General features: G+C 42.8%; 2 protein-coding genes across 6 annotated transcripts in view; both read left to right on the forward strand.

Annotated features, from left to right (window-relative positions):
• Nucleotides 1-11,958, forward strand: part of LOC308476754 (putative lysosomal acid lipase/cholesteryl ester hydrolase) — a gene marked incomplete at its 5' end in the record, with an annotated part of 30,053 nt that extends 18,095 nt beyond the window's left edge. For all 3 annotated transcript variants that reach the window (XM_081004609.1, XM_081004610.1, XM_081004608.1), the window contains 8 exons: nucleotides 589-706; nucleotides 2,703-2,901; nucleotides 4,435-4,544; nucleotides 5,624-5,760; nucleotides 6,626-6,772; nucleotides 8,139-8,210; nucleotides 8,331-8,402; nucleotides 9,184-11,958. In XM_081004609.1, the coding sequence (XP_080860735.1) occupies nucleotides 589-706; nucleotides 2,703-2,901; nucleotides 4,435-4,544; nucleotides 5,624-5,760; nucleotides 6,626-6,772; nucleotides 8,139-8,210; nucleotides 8,331-8,402; nucleotides 9,184-9,417 (1,089 nt within the window). In that variant the 3' untranslated portion in view covers nucleotides 9,418-11,958. The remainder of the gene's footprint in view (nucleotides 1-588; nucleotides 707-2,702; nucleotides 2,902-4,434; nucleotides 4,545-5,623; nucleotides 5,761-6,625; nucleotides 6,773-8,138; nucleotides 8,211-8,330; nucleotides 8,403-9,183) is intronic.
• A 26-nt stretch (nucleotides 11,959-11,984) lies between these two features.
• LOC308476772 (lysosomal acid lipase/cholesteryl ester hydrolase-like) overlaps nucleotides 11,985-16,039 on the forward strand; it is a 53,422-nt gene continuing 49,367 nt past the window's right edge. For all 3 annotated transcript variants that reach the window (XR_013986080.1, XR_013986081.1, XM_081004640.1), the window contains exons 1-2: nucleotides 11,985-13,794; nucleotides 15,259-15,367. Coding sequence is in view for 1 of the 3 variants with exons in the window: in XM_081004640.1 (XP_080860766.1) it covers nucleotides 15,266-15,367 (102 nt within the window). In the remaining 2 variants the exon portion in view is untranslated. The remainder of the gene's footprint in view (nucleotides 13,795-15,258; nucleotides 15,368-16,039) is intronic.

Below are 16,039 nucleotides of genomic sequence, written 5' to 3' on the forward strand. Positions count from 1 at the left end.
CTAACACGGGGATGGTTGGACTTATTGTTGAAACATGCCTTCTATTTGCTACAACAGCAAGCTTCTTTCAATCCTCCCCCCCCCCTTCTCTCTCTCTCTCTCTCTCTCTCTCTCTCTCTCTCGTGGAGAGAGAGTGGAATCCTGCAAATTTAAGGGAAGGTCTCTGAGTGTGCATATGAGGGCACGACACTGAAAAACCTTGTGCTAAACTATTTGTTAGGTGTTAAACTTTCCCTTGATAATTATTCTTGGGAAAACTGGAGGCTGGCTCAATGAGTCTGTTGCTCAAGTACCTAATCGGATAGCTCTAGAAAGCTGAATTGCCTCAGGGATACTGTTCGGTTTTGCATTAAAGGCGGTCACCAAACAGACTGCTGAGTTGTCCACAGCAATAACTTATTAGACTTCTTTGGAACTGACAAATAAACTGATTGTGTGGGACAGTCCTCCTCCCTTTTCTAACTTTGCACCTTTTTGCACACTCCAGGTACTGACTGTCTTCTGTGGAAGACAATTGTCTAGGCCTTTTTACAGCCATTTGCTAACATTCCCAACTGAATGCTGCCCATTCTTTCCTTTCCCTCCCAGAGCGAAATTATTTCCTTCAGAGGATATCCCAGTGAGGAATATGAAGTGGTGACAGATGATGGGTATATCCTGAGTATTAACAGAATCCCTCATGGGAAAATAAATCAGTGGAACAAGGGTGAGTGTGTGTTTTGAGGTAATATATTGTGTGTACACGTAAATGCAAATGTCCCACACTATGCAGAGATATAGATATAGATACAGAGAAATAAATGAAGGCTTCTTGCTTTGGAGAAATTTGGCTTACATCAGGTTTCACCAGTGCGAAAATAGATAATTTGTTTGATAATGTAGGGTTCTTATAGATCTATCAATAACAGATTCTTTGTTCAGTGAAACTAACAGTTAAAAAGCAGTTATATATACATACACACATTGCTTATTGAGCTCACTCCTACAAAATGAATCTGTCCCCCTCCCCCAACCCTTTTACCATCTAAGAATTGGGGCATGAGCATAGAAGGGAAAGCTGGTAGGTATTATTATTTAGCTTTTTACCGTTGTTGTTTTTTTAAAAAATAACATTGTATTTTCAGTCTTTTTCATCTTCAGGGTTTTCCCCTCCCACAAAGGCAGTAGCATAATCTGGGCCACAGAGAATTTGCAAGACATTAAGATGAATATTACCACACTTGGAGTTCATCCAAAACATGGCACCATTCTGCCCTCCACTGGGACCAGTTTTGCTTGCATGGCTTCATTACATATGCCCCAAGGGCATGGGAGAGCACAGCACTTTCTCTCTTCATGTGGGGAAGTGAACATTCCCTGCTTCTTTTCCCAAAGGCATTAGATGTGGAAACATTGTACTCGACTGAGCAGGACTGAGCTAAAGCTACTCCACCCACCCTCAGAAGTTGGATATGAGAAGGTTTTGGTTCAAAGGAGCACAGGAAGCCTTGCCATGTGAGTGAGGACATAGGCCAGGCACAAGCTCTTGCCTGTCTCCCCCCCCCAGTTCAAATTCCTTGATTTGCCCATAGGGTGCTGGCAGGTCTCTTCCCAAGCAGTGAAAGTTTGTTGGCTCTCTTCTCCATTCTTGGAGATGTAGGATAGATAGTTTATGTTGATAATGACTGGGCAGCCTGCTATTCTTTTTATTATTATCCATTTTGCTTTCTTGGTTGTCTCTTGCTATCCAATGTAGCAAAATAACATGGTGGTCTCCTTTTTCCTATAAAAGTGATGGTTGCCAGCCAAGGTGTCCTCTTCTGCTTTTGTATTTTGTGGTCTCACCAGTTGCTCAGCAATGTGGGAGGAAGTGCACACAATTGCCCAACATGTTCTTGTTCTTTTTTTCTTTTAAGATTTCAAAAAAATAGGCCATACTAATAGATGAAGTCAAGGATATTTTAATCCTTTCCTGAGCTATTAAAAGAAGTGTGGAAGTGTGGTGGCAGGCAGAAAGGGAAGCTAGAATAACTAGTTCATAGTCCATGTTGACATCAGCTGTTTTCAGTCCTGATGTAGCTGTGAGCTGCGCACCACCTTGACACAAGTGACAGGGAAGTGCATGTGATCTTTTTGGGGGCGGCGGGGGCGGATCTCTTTAGTTGCAAAAGATTCTTTTTGCAGTTGTCACAGATGCACTTGCTTCAGCCATTCGCAGAGATTCACTACTACCTCTTCTTTCAAAAAGGGTGGAGATGGTAGCACATCCAGCTCAGTGTCCCAACGCCTTTGCCTCTCTTGTCTGCAGCTTTTTCCTTGAGTAAAAGGACTTCGCTCCAAGGTATGGGGCTAGGACAGATAAAATAAGAGCTGTATTGAATTGAGCAAAGGTTGGATATTAAAAAAATGTGTTTGCTCTGCTTTCCACATTGCATTCAGAAGTGATTGGGTGGTATGCCACCAAGTTTTACTCAGAGTAGACCTGTTGTTGACCTAGTCATGCTCATTAATTTCGGTGAGCAAAACTTGGTTGACTGTCCCCCCTATTCATTCCAGACTAAAAGACGCCACTTGTGGAATTGCTGGCTATGCATTCTCTTTGCCCCATGTTTATAGCAGGCATGGAATGATCACATGACTGGCATTAAAAATTTCGATGGATCTCATTCTTGTTGGAAGCAGACACTGAAGCAGTAACTTTGCTTAAAACATTTCACTTTCAGGTCCCAAGCCTTCAGTGTTTCTGCAGCACGGCTTGCTTGCTGATGGCAGTAACTGGGTGACAAATCTGGACTACAACAGCCTGGGCTTTATGCTGGCTGATGCTGGGTATGATGTTTGGCTGGGAAACAGCAGAGGTAACACTTGGTCCAGAAAACACATACACTATACAGCAGACCAAGAAGAATTCTGGATGTTCAGGTAGGGTGAAATATCTAAACTTACTTGCATGTCGCTGGTTCCTGGTTTTGCCCTTTAGACTCATACTCTTCATATTGGTAGTTAAATAAACAATCAAACTTGCACATATTGCACATATGGGGAATTGTGTTTGGTTGAAATGCACAATTGGGATAACCCCAGCATCAAAGGATGAAACCGGTTGGCAATTCATTTTGGGGCCCAATTCGGGTTCTCACATTAGTGTTTAAAGTTCTAAACGACTTAGGACCAAAATATCTATAGACACTAGCATCTGCAGCAAGAGCTGATGAACTACAACTTCCTGATTCCTACCTTTTCTTAATTTTTTAAAAAAGAGTTAACTCTTTCTAGCATTTGTAAAATCTGTAGTATGTTGCAAATTGTACAGGTGCAATTATTCTTTTTTTTTAAATGAGAAACTAGCCTGCTCCCATTTCAGTGTTTTGAACCCCGCTGAAAATTTATCCTGGTGCCCATGCCTACAAACCCTCTATGGGAGAACGGAACCTCTTGGTAGTTCTGTCACCCTCAGAGCTTCAGAAAGTGACCACCTGGGAGAGGGCATTCTGTGTGGCAGCCCCTAAGTTTTGGCGTTCCCTCCTCATAGAGGTGCACTTAATGTATCTTTTGTTATGTGCTGAAGAGTCATCTCTTTCCTCTGGCCCTTGACACCAGAGGTGTATAATTTAGGACCCACCCTCTTTTCTTTTATTGTAAAGTCTTTTAACTGTTCTTAATACTGCATTTTAAAATTGTTGCAGCCCACCCTGATACCTCAGGGTGAAGCGCAGGTAAGGCATTCAATATATAATGATGGTGGTGAAAAGCGTCTTTAGTGGTGTTAATAGACTTTGGGTGGAATTAGATTTGATGTGGGAGAACATCCTCAGACATGGGCATGAGAGGAAGCAGAGCCCTCCGCTGCCCACTGCATAAATTCTGTTCCTCCCAAATTGACATTTTAAATAGTTGTTTCTTCCATTGTTTCCAGTATTTATCACACTGGGAGAAACATGGCTTTTTCATCTCCCTTTTCCAGCAGCATTTGTCTTCCTCTTCCAGTCTGTCGATGTTGCATTTGTAAACCGCCCTGATGATTTATAAGAACTTTGGTGGAAGTTTGGTTTGCCTTGTTTGGTTTTCCAGGTGCTGCTATCTGACATCTAGAGACAGCTTGCCTCTCAAAACTGTCACATTTTGGTAGCCACGTGGTTGCTGTGAACTAGGTAGTGGCCTTTCTTCATGTGCAGTGAATTGCTCATAATGTGGCATTGACCATTTCTGAACAGCGCCGGTGGAGATATCTAAGGAGGACGAGTAATGGCTTGATTAAAAAAAAGACTCTGCTTCACAAATGTTCAGAGAATTGGGGACTTGATGGGTCTGTGGTGAACTTTGATCTACCAAATCCAAGCCTATTTCTTCGACTGCATTGTGCTGAGAACATTGCGTTTGAGACTAACAAAATGTGGGTCCCACTGCATATGGAAGTCTGTTAAACATAGGCTGTTTTTTCCCTTTCCTTTGCAGTTTTGATGAAATGGCTAGATATGACATTCCCGCTTCAATAGATTTTATCCTGAACAAAACCGGACAGGAGCAAATATTTTATGTTGGCCATTCCCAAGGCACCACAATGGGTAGGTTTTCAGGTTTCTTAAATGCACATTGACAATTCTAATAGCTACAGCTATTTCTTTGTACAGCTGCTATTCCAAATTACTTTTAGGAGGAAGCTTGTTCATAGTACCGTGACTACACATGGTGTCACTGGACACACATTGGAAATAAAAACAACCATTACTCAATTGTAACAGGAAGCTGCAGTCCAACAAACCCAGGAAGTATTGCATTAAGGCCCATGAGAGAAGGCAAGAAGGGAGTGTGTGGGCCGAACACTCATTCTCAGTCAGAAAAGTCACAGGGCAATAGTAGTAGTAAAAGGAGATTTACTCCTTCCCCTGTACCATCTGCTTTAAATTTGATCTGGAGAATTGGGTGAACCCAATGACAGTTTCAAGGGGCACACAAGGAGAGAACATTCTGTTGCACAAGGAAAAGTCCTTGCTGTAATGGAATATTTGCCTCAGTGCTATGTTGAATAGAACCTGCAGTTGAATAACCAACACAGTCATATCTTAACCTCACCACTGACTGTCACTTCATGTTTTGTTGATTCTTAAGTTTATTGATCAAGTGAATTTACAGTTACTACACTGTGGAGGATATATATGCAACCGTAAACGTTTTAAGTTGGTCAAAAGCAAGAAAGGGTATTTTCTGTTTCAATGCCCAGGTTAAAAAACTCCATCCATAGATCCATAGAGGGGTGTGCTTGAGTCCCTCTGTTTTAACCTTCATGTGTGCTGCTAAGGCTTTTCTATTATGCCAGGTTTTCACTCTGATTTCATGTATCTTTCCCCCCACTTTTAAATTTTGCCAATGCTGGTTGTATTAGAATTGTTTGCTGCGATAGTAATTTCATAAGCCACTTTGAGTTTATTTATAAATAAAAGAAGGGTTCAGATTTCTTAATGCAAACAACCTCCTTTTGACTTGAAGGTTCTGATTGTAAATGGTTCCACACAGGCCATAAAATACTTCATTGCTTTTGTGTTATGAGAGATCTAAGTTTAAAATTTTGATCTTGGGTTTTGTTTGAGAATGCCCAGCTAGCTATATTCATTTCTCTTCTCTCCTTTTCCATCCCACTACCCAGCGTTCATTGCATTTTCAACCATGCCACAGCTAGCAAAGAAGGTAAAGATGTTCTTTGGACTGGCGCCGGTAGCCACCATAAAGTTTTCAACCAGCCCGCTAGCCAAGATTGGAGTGTTTCCTGAACTAATGTTCAAGGTATGTAAAAAGGTAAAGGTAAAGGGACCCCTGACCATTAGGTCCAGTCACGGATGACTCTGGGGTTGCGGCGCTCATCTCGCTTTACTGGCCAAGGGAGCTGGCGTACAGCTTCTGGGTCATGTGGCCAGCATGACTAAGCCACTTCTGGTGAACCAGAGCAGTGCACGGAAACGCCATTTACCTTCCCACTGGAGCAGTACCTATTTATATACTTGCACTTTGACGTCCTTTCGAACTGCTAGGTTGGCAGGAGCAGGGACCGAGCAACGGGAGCTCACCCCATCGCAGGGATTCGAACCACCGACCTTCTGATCGGCAAGCCCCAGGCTCAGTGGTTTCGACAACAGCGCCACCCACATCCAAAGTATTTTGGACCAAATACTTGCTTGAACCACAGTCCGCAATTGTTGCTGGATGTAACTAAGTACTTGGGAGTGTGCTTTTTCGTTGGCTCTGTACATACTTGAAGAAAAGAAGGAACATACCGTTTAACAAAAGCCTAAATGAGTGGCTCGTTTCAAAAGTAAACACATCAGTTGACCCGAGACTGCTTGTAACGCTCTTCAGCACCTAAGCTGCTCAAACTAGTTGCTGCTGCCACTTGGCATCAGGGTGTTGCTGTAGGTACTGTTTCCTTCAGTGGGCTGTAATGACAGTGTCTGTGTTGAGAGTATAGTGCAGGATCCTTTTGCCTATGTGTGTGGGATTTGAATGGGTTCTCTATCCTAAGTGACTGAGTAGAAGATTCTCATAATACTTTTTGTCATGCTTTGTTGCTGCTTGATACGATTAGCAGTATCCGCAGGAAACAGACGATTGACTTAACCTAGTGACCTATATACTAATGTTTTTGTTTTGGCAGGCAATGTTTGGGACTAAGCAGTTTCTCCCTCAGAACAAAGTTATGAGCTGGCTTGCTACTCACTTATGCGACCATTTCGTATTTGATTATCTTTGTGGCAATGTTTTCTTCCTACTATGTGGGTTTAATGAGAAAAACTTAAATATGGTAAGTTTTCTGACTACCTAATAAAAGGTACAGACAATGATCTAAATAATTTGGATGTGTGTGAACTTTTCTAAAATTATTACAGCTTATGCCATCCATATCTTACTTTACCTTGGGCAAAATTTGCTTGAATCTTACAAGTGTCTGCACATGTTGCTTTGGCATATTGGAAAACACATGATTGCTTGGGTATAACTCATAGTTCCATATGTTTCTCTTCCTGTTATGGGATTGTATATTGTAATTTTATGTTGTGAACTGCTTTGAGATCTGCAGACGAAGGGCGGTATACAAATAAAAAAAATAAAAAATAGTGACCCTGGCATAGAACTAAGTTGTGACTGCCCACTTTGTAAAAATGGAAAGGGGGGAAAAAAGTTGTCGTGGATTATTAGGTGATCTTCTAGATGTAGTTATTATTATTTCCTTTCTTTTCTACCAGATTTCTTCTTTTCCTAGGGTTACAGTGATAAACAATGTGAATAAAGTACACTCATGTAATCATACAATTATGTTGAATATTTTTTATGCATTGATCTGTGGCACACTACAGCTTTAGAATTACAATGTGAACCATGATGTGAAATGAATGTTTGTAGTTGTTATGCCACACCCTGAATACCAATCAGGGCTGGTGCACAGGGAACTATTTAAAAATGTATTGTAGACTGCAAGCAGGCTGTGGCATTAGGCACTCTTTCCTTGCCACCTTGACTCAGTATGAACATGGTCAAGAGTGCTCCTGAATTCTATTTTAGCTTTTCCCAATTAGAATCCTAGAATGCCCCTTAACCATGATTGGTAGCTATTGGATACAATGTGAAACAAGGGTAGGATTAGTTCATGTGCTAGAGAAGTGAGAGTATGCAATCCCATGACACACCCACAGTTGTTTATTGTCATATCTGCATTGGCCCTAGGGAAGTTGTGCTGGATCATTATATGAATTATCAGGGCTTTAACATACCTGGGAAGCAAAGCCTTGCTGAACACAGTAAAACTTAATTCTCGCAACACACTCATAGGATTTCACTGAAATAATTTTGCTACGTAATATGTAAAATGCAGTCATGTTGTGGGACGTTAGTTAAAACTAATGTAGTGGGACAATCAGGTAAAAACTCAAATACCTTGCCCTAAGGTAATGTCACTGGTAACATAATATTGAGATTTACAGCTTGTTTAGAGTGCAAAGTTGATCTCTGTAAAGAACTGTAGGTAGTTACTATTTTGCTGCAAATAAACACAGAACTGCATGATCTCTGATGCAGTACTTTTGTTCAAATAAACCAAATGGAACAAAAGAAATTAAGTGGCTGTGCCATTTTGTGATGGTTTCACTTGATAATGTTGCTGTTTGTTACAGACTCGAGTAGATGTATATTCAACACACTGTCCAGCTGGGACATCTGTTCAGAACATGCTGCACTGGGCTCAGGTAGAACCTATACCCTTAATTCTGTTTAAAGAAGCTTCCTGCATATAAAAACAATAAATAAATAAATAATATGTGAAGGTATATGCAAACATTACAAATGCAGCATGCCTCTTTTTTTAGGCTGTGAAGTCTGGACAGCTCAAAGCCTTTGACTGGGGTAGCAAGAAAGCAAACATGGCTCACTACAACCAGGTAAGAATTTCTCACTCACTTGTAATGCAATGGACTCCTAACTCCCATCAGCCCTAGCCAGTACAGTCGTACCTTGGTTCCCGAACACTCTGGAACTAGGACATTTTGGCTCCCGATTGCCGCAAATCCGGAAGTGATTGTTCCGGTTTGTGAACGTTCTTTTGGAACCTGGACGTCCGACGGGGCTTCTGTGGCTTCTGATTGTCTGCAGAAGCCGCAGTTTGGTTTTCCAATGTTTTGGAAGTCGAATGGACTTCCGGAATGGATTCCATTCAACTTCCAAGGTACGACTGTATGACCAGTGATATTGATAGGACAGGGCTTTCCAACAGGTCTATCTACCGGTCGATCGTGGGCTGTCCCTGGTCGATCCTAGTCAATCCTGCGATCTCCACCGATAGCCCCCCCAAAAAAGCTCAACAACTCTGATCCCTCTCCCTAAAAAAGTCTCAACAACTTTGACTTACCCCTTCCCAAAAAAGCTCCACAACTTTGCTCATCCTCTCCAATGGGTAGATCACTGCCAGTTTATTTACAGTGGGAGTAGATCACAGTCTCTTGGAAGTTGGACACCCTGTGATAGGAGATGTGGTCCAGCAATATCTAGAAGGCCACACATTCCCTATTCCTAATGTAGACTGTGTATGCATATGCTGTTTTTTTATCCATAAATCTTTGTTGTATTCTGAACTACAAACTTGCCGTTTTTTAAAACAAACAAACAAAGCTAACTAACTAACTAACTAACTAACTAACTGTTTTTCTTCCCCATCCCTTTTAGTCAACACCACCTTTCTACAAAGTAAAGGAGATGACTGTTCCAACAGCTCTCTGGACTGGAGGTCATGACTGGCTTGCTGACCCAAAGGACATTGCCCTATTGATGACTCAGGTCCCGAACTTAGTTTACCACAAGAATATCCCTGAATGGGAACATCTGGATTTCATCTGGGGCCTCGATGCCCCACAGCGCATGTACAAAGATATAATTCAACTGATGCAGAAATATCAATAAGGCCACATCATCCTAGGAGCTGTGATTCTGAAGCATTTCTTCAAGAAACTAGCATGATCACGCTGCTTTTTTTTGTTTAATCATGGAAAGAAATCCTTCCTTCTTTAAATACGTATTCTCTTATTAACCTGTCTACATGCAGTTTAGTAATACCTCAGGAAATTTACATTTTTGCACTGCTCATAAGTGTTCTCATGCATCTTGAATGAAGATGTTGAGACACAACTTAAGTGTTCTTCTCGTTGTGGTAGTCTTGAGGAAAGGAAAAGCCTTGTTGCTAATCTTCTCTAGTGATAAGTATCTGAAAGTAAATCTGATCTCCCCAAACTTGTTATGGAGAGCAGGGTGGAGAAATGTTCTGGCTAAAGCCTTGCTAACATCAGGAAGCTTTATAAAATGAGATCTTTGCTCATCCCACTTCGCATAGCAGAGTTAGGAAGATGAGCTGTACTTTCGATCAGAGAGCATGGGTGCGTGTTGTAGGCCTATTTCCAAGTGTGTCTGATAATGCCAGTGGGAAGCTTCCATCATTTGCTGATCTTGGCTGACTCTGCACATTACAAGAAGAAAACAACACACTGCAGTGGTTAAGTGTTCCCAGCATGGGATTCCTCTAGGGCTCTTTTTTTGAGTGTTGGACCTTATAGTCCACCTTATTCTGAAGTGCGTTCCCTGGATTGCTCTGGAACTACTCAGGGACAAATGCTTTATAGCTGTGCCCTTGTGATCAAAGCACAAACTGTGTTCTAAAGCTGGTACTTCTTTGAAGATAAACTGGCATGTGTTCAGGAATTAAAATGCATGCCTTAAAATGTGTGACACTGTGTCGCATTGGGAGAACAATGCATGTGACTCTTTCAAAGAGGAGGCTTGCTTCTGTAGCTGTGGAAATATGCGAAAGTATTAGCCTTCCAGTGTTCATGTTTAAAATATGTGGGTGCTGTTCCAAGGCAGCAACCCTGTGTTTTGAAAGCAGCAAGGTACGTAGCACTTATTTAAAGGCTGCCAGGTTGAGCCTAAATGCATTTTATTAGGGTTTTGAAAGAAAAAGAAACTTTCTCCAACAAGTCATTTTTTATTGGAATACAAGCTCTGAGCATGTGTTATAATGCTGTCCCCAGTGGAACATTGCTCAGTGGTGGAGCACATCCTTTACACCCCATGTTTAACCCGTCATTTCTGGGTAGACCTTGGAAAGACCCCTTTCTGAAACCCTGGAGAGCTGCTGCCAACTGGTGTAGGTAATATGGAGTTAGATGGGCTAAATGTTCAGACTAAGGCTGAATTCAGATGTCACTTAGTTATGTCTTCCTAGCATTTGCCTACCTGTGCATTTTTGTGTTTTATGTGATCTTTCACGCAATGCAACAGCCACCTCTGGAAATCTAGTGAATGTTTACCACTCATGCCCAATGCTAATTCTCTCCAGGAAATAATAATAATAATTTGCAATTGTCTTAATTTGGAAAATCGCTGGAGTTTTGTATTGACAAAATTTGGGGTGCTATCCCAGCATATAGTTCTTTAACCACCATTTAAATTAGCACAACATGGCAGCATATTGATCAAAAAGCCCAAGTTCTAAAATGCAACAGGTGCTACAGTATAAAAGGAATGTTAGTGATCGGGACAGAAGCACTTAGCATTATAACCAGTAAAACTAATGCAATAAACCCCATGTCTGAATGCATCCTCAGAGCAAGGTAGCTTCCTATGGCTGATGTTTCACAGGCCAAGCCTCAGTGAAACGTCCAATACTACCTACCTCCTTGATATTTCAGACCCTATGGAGCTTTTTTCTATATCAAAGAAGTGTTGTGAAAATATATGTTCAAACTGTGAGATGAATTCAGAATTGAGATGGCACGAAATATTTTTATTAACTAAATTCAGAACTAGCTTATATGGAAAATGACTCTTTTTGCAATTTCACAGATCCATAAAGAATGATTAAAAGGAATGGTTTGGATTTTATAAAGCAAAGTTCAGTTTGCAACTTGGAGACGTGTTTTTTTTCTGCAGAGATGAAATGAACGTCAGTGCATAGACTGACTACCAAAGATGCTCAATTATATTGTGTCTATGCTCTGATTCTTTATGCTCTGATTCTTTTAATTTTTCTAACTTTTGCACTGAACTGTAATTAACAGATGGAAATGGGGATCTGACAAGTTAACATTATTCATAATGCTTTAATAAAGTTTTTTTTAAAAAAATAAAAATACTTTTTACTTTGGGTTGTTTTGTAAAATCAGCAAATATCAGTTCTACATTTTATGTGCAATATTAAGACATTCTAACCACTTCCCCTAAATATGAAAACTGATACTTGTAGTTATGCCTGCTTTTTAATCTTACTATTATATGCCATTAATTTCTGCAAATTAATATTTTAATAACAAAAACAAGGAAGCATAGTTGCAAATATTAAACTTTGTTGAAGAAATCACTCTGGGAAACCCATGCACTGTGTCTCATGTTTGTCTAAGCTTTTTTGGGAGGAAATGACAGCGTTGAATAAAAATATAACTGAAACTAAAAGTGGTCTCCATGTGTGTCCTTCCAATAGAAGGAGTGGTACCAGCAGACATAGGGTGGCAGGCAGGTGAATTTGAAAAAAAGGGAGGAAGTACCCCAGAAGTAGCTTTCATTGTGATTGAATATGCAAAGTCTGAAGTTCAGAAAATCCTAGATGGGAATTCTTAATGCTGTCCTTTCTGCTTTAATTTGGAAGCATTTCTGGAGCAAGCCACAATTTAAAGCAAGTTGATGCTGTTTTCTGCCACAAGATGGCGCATTGTCACTTACCAGTGATACTTTGTAACTGGTCCGTAACATTTTTAGCTGAGAGACACTGCTTTTGTAACATGTATCAAAAAAGAGAGAAGCTGCCCCAACCTTTCCCTAATGTTTGAAAGCAAGAATACAAATATCTAGCCAGTTTCGCAAAATTGCTTGTTGCGGGGGGGGGGGGGGGGATAAATCTGTATGTTTAGGGAGAAGACCAATGCGTTGTGGGTTCCTGTGTGGGTTCCACTGTATAAGTCTATGGTTCCATACGTGCAGAACTGGTATTATGGGGTACCTGTAAAATGCAACAGGGCTGGTTCAATAGATCAAACTGCTGGAGTGGACATATACAGTATGGGGAAAGGCAATCCTGGAAGTAAACTGCTCCCTAGCTGTAACGGGCTTTATACAGTATACAGTACTAATAGTGATACCTTGAGCTTGGCCTCGTAGCAAATGGGGAAGTAGCGCTGATCTTCCGCCGCAGGTGTTCTATGCTGACAGGATCTCATTCACGAAAGCAGCACGTTGTAATACACAATCCAATGCAAACTTAGCGGGGAATAAGGGTCATCGAAAGCCACGGGACTTACAGTGGTACCTCGGTTACGTACTTAATTCGTTCCGGAGGTCTGTTCTTAACCTGAAACTGTTCTTAACCTGAAGCACCACTTTAGCTAATGGGGCCTCCTGCTGCTGCCGCGCCGCCGGAGCACGATTTCTGTTCTCATCCTGAAGCAAAGTTCTTAACCTGAAGCACTATTTCTGGGTTAGCGGAGTCTGTAACCTGAAGCGTATGTAACCCGAGGTACCACTGTACTTCCAAGTCAGCGTGCAAGGGGTTGCAGGACCGGCGGACTTGGCGGTGGGGGTGGTTGCTGGAGCCTCGTCTGTCCTTTCACCCCCGCACCCACCGCGCACCCCTTCCTATGCCACTGGTAGCTAGGCGAGGCGGGGGGCAATGGGCGCCACACCTCGGCGCCTGCAGCGTGCCTGAGCCATGCGTCTGCGGGCGAAGTGCCCGCAAGCTCCGCGCTGGCCTCTGCCCACCGCCTCAGCCGCCCTACAGCTGAGGGGGAGGCTGCAGCGAGGCTCCACGCAGCGCGCCCTGCCTTGGCTCGCCCCCATGACAGCTCGCCCCTGGCTTCAGGACGCGCGCGCCGCCCCGGGCACCCGAGCAGCTAGCTACGCCGCTGCGCGGAGGTGCTCGTGAGATGCCGTCTCCCCGGGGCGCATGGAAAAGCCACCCGCCCCCTGAAGGAGCCCGAGTGGCAGCGCCGCCTCTCCCTGCCTGCGTCGCGAGCAGCTTCCCTTTTCCCTGGGGCAGCTTGGGTCTTCAGGGAGCTGCAGCCGCCAAGCGGAAATGCGCTCCGACGGGGCGTTTCAGTCTGGTGCTGCCGACGCGAGCAGCGGGAATGAAGTGGCTTCTCTCTCTCTCTCCTCCGGAGCGGAGGGGCGGAGGAGCCGAGCGGGGGGAGCTTCTCGGGCAGGAGGGCTGGGAGGGAGTGTTGCCTGCTGAGGAGGCGAGAAACCGAGGGGAGAGAGCGAGCGAGCTTCTGAGGGCTCCCGCGGCAATTTTGCACAAGAGTAAGTCCCCTTCGGTTTCATGGGCTTGGATTTGCTGCCAGAGTACTGTCAAGGCCGGAGGCAAATAACGGGGTCGGGGGTGGGTGGGGAGGAAGGAAGGTGGGCGTGGGGTTTTCCAAATCTCCCACTACAATCCTAACCATGTTTACTCCGATGACTGCCGGGCAGGTGGGGTGAAGTCACCTTGCAGTTGTAACCATCCTCAGTCAGAAGCCACCCCCATTCAGTTTGTAATGTGGCCTGCAATTGCAGCCTTGTAGAAATGATAATCTCACCACTTTAAGGGGAAACTTTATTTTATAGCAACCAATTTTTTTTTAAAGTGTTTGACGTTTCATTATGCTTTTATGTGTTGGAAACCACCCGGAGTTGCTGGGGCAACCCAGCCAGATGGGTGGGGGTATAAATAATAAAATTATTTGATTGGAGGACAGTTACTAGACAATTATTTGATTGGAGGACAGTTTGACTTTTTAATGTAAATGGCACAATCCTTCACACATCTACTCCGAAGTGAGTCCCTCTGTGTCTTAATGGGGCTTATTCCTGAATAACTGAGCATAGAATCACAGCCTTGAACAACTGAATTCATTCTCCCCCTCCCTTTTATTGATGCATCAATAAATAATATAGCATTTAAAATAGGTCTGTTAAAACTTCAGTGTGTCATCATGGGACTCTGCTGCTACTTTCCAGAATCGCGTTGCCAACAGATTACATAAATGCTGCTTAAAACAGGTTCTAAACCCATGTGACATGGATAATAGCTGTTGTCACAACTGTAAGAACTTGATGGTTAGGCAACACAGTGCATGGCAGCCATAAAAAAAATAATATTGGAAGCTTTGGGCTTTGTTGGACAATAGTTACTGCTTGAAGTTGAGATGTGTCTCAACAGGTTTGCTCAAAAATAACTTTCATCATTCAGCAGAGCTTGCTCTCAAGTAAATGTGCATAGGATTGTAGCCTTAATTTTTTAATCTTTCCTTTTTATCACACCTTTCCTAGAAAGAGCTCAAGGCATCATACGTGCCCCTCTCCACCACATTCCAAATTAAGTCACATATCCGAGCAAAGTGAGCTCCATTTTCCAAAAGCTGAAGCTACCACATTTGTTACTAAACCTATGCAATTTCAGCCACTATTGAATGCTTAACAACACCGGGGGGGGGGGGGGGGGTGTCAAGTCTTTGGTCCTCCAGATGCTGCTGGAAATTGGGTAAGGCCAAACTAATCATATTAACTGGAGAGAACTGGCTGGGGTTCCCCCACCCCATCCAGGAAAGCACTGTCTGTTCTTGACGAACAGTTAGTTGCAAGCAATGTAAGCCATGTTATCTGCCATTTCTTTCTGTGAAATATAATATAGCTTTCAGTGCATCTTTTTGACAGTTGGTTTAATCTAGCTGTGTGGAGGACCAGTCTTGTATATTTGTGCTGAAAGATGGATTTGTTTCCACACAGATCAAAGATGTGGTTCCTCATAAGAGGGGCAGGTTTGGTCCAAGCCCTTGTTACTTCAAAAACACTTCCAAGAAGAAAATACCTGGATCCAGAAGCTGCTATGAATATTGTAAGCTATTTATCTTTTTGTGTTGTATTTGCTTTAGTTAAGGCATATTTGGCAACAAGTGCTGGATTCTACAACTATTCACTCTACCTATGTTATCATCTATCTATCTATCTGGCTATCTCTCTATCTATCTATCTATCTCTCTATCATCCGTCTATCTATCTATCTAATTTCAAAATACTATTCCTGCCATCCAAATACAAATGCTCAAGACAGCTTACAACATGTTTTCTTCTTTTTTCCCCAAAGCAAGTCCGAAAGAGTTACCAATCTGTGCTCTAGTACGGTATATTGCAATTATTCAACAAAAGGCAGAAAAGTAATTTTGTAGCCCACCGAGACCCTGAGCGATATTCAGGTCGTCAGGGGTTGGGAACCACTGCCAGCACAACAACACAACAGCAGAAATAGGCTGGGCTACAACAGAAGGCTCATAGTTCCAGCAGGGGGAGACAGGTGCCAGGAAAGTTCTCTGCCCTTAAATATCACACTTCCCTGAAAAGCCAGAGCAAACTGCGTAGCTCTTGCTCTTGCTGTTCTGGCTTCAGTGATAGCTGCACAGCGCCTCTTCAGCGAAGCGGGAGGAGGAACGGAAGGGGCTCCGTAAGTGCTCCCTTCCATTCCTCCTCCTGCTTCACTGGGAAGCCAGCAGAACAAGAGGTGCTGCACAGC

This window comes from Podarcis pityusensis, assembly GCF_964106645.2.
Source record: "Podarcis pityusensis genome assembly, chromosome: 5".
NCBI classification, from domain to species: domain Eukaryota; kingdom Metazoa; phylum Chordata; class Lepidosauria; order Squamata; family Lacertidae; genus Podarcis; species Podarcis pityusensis.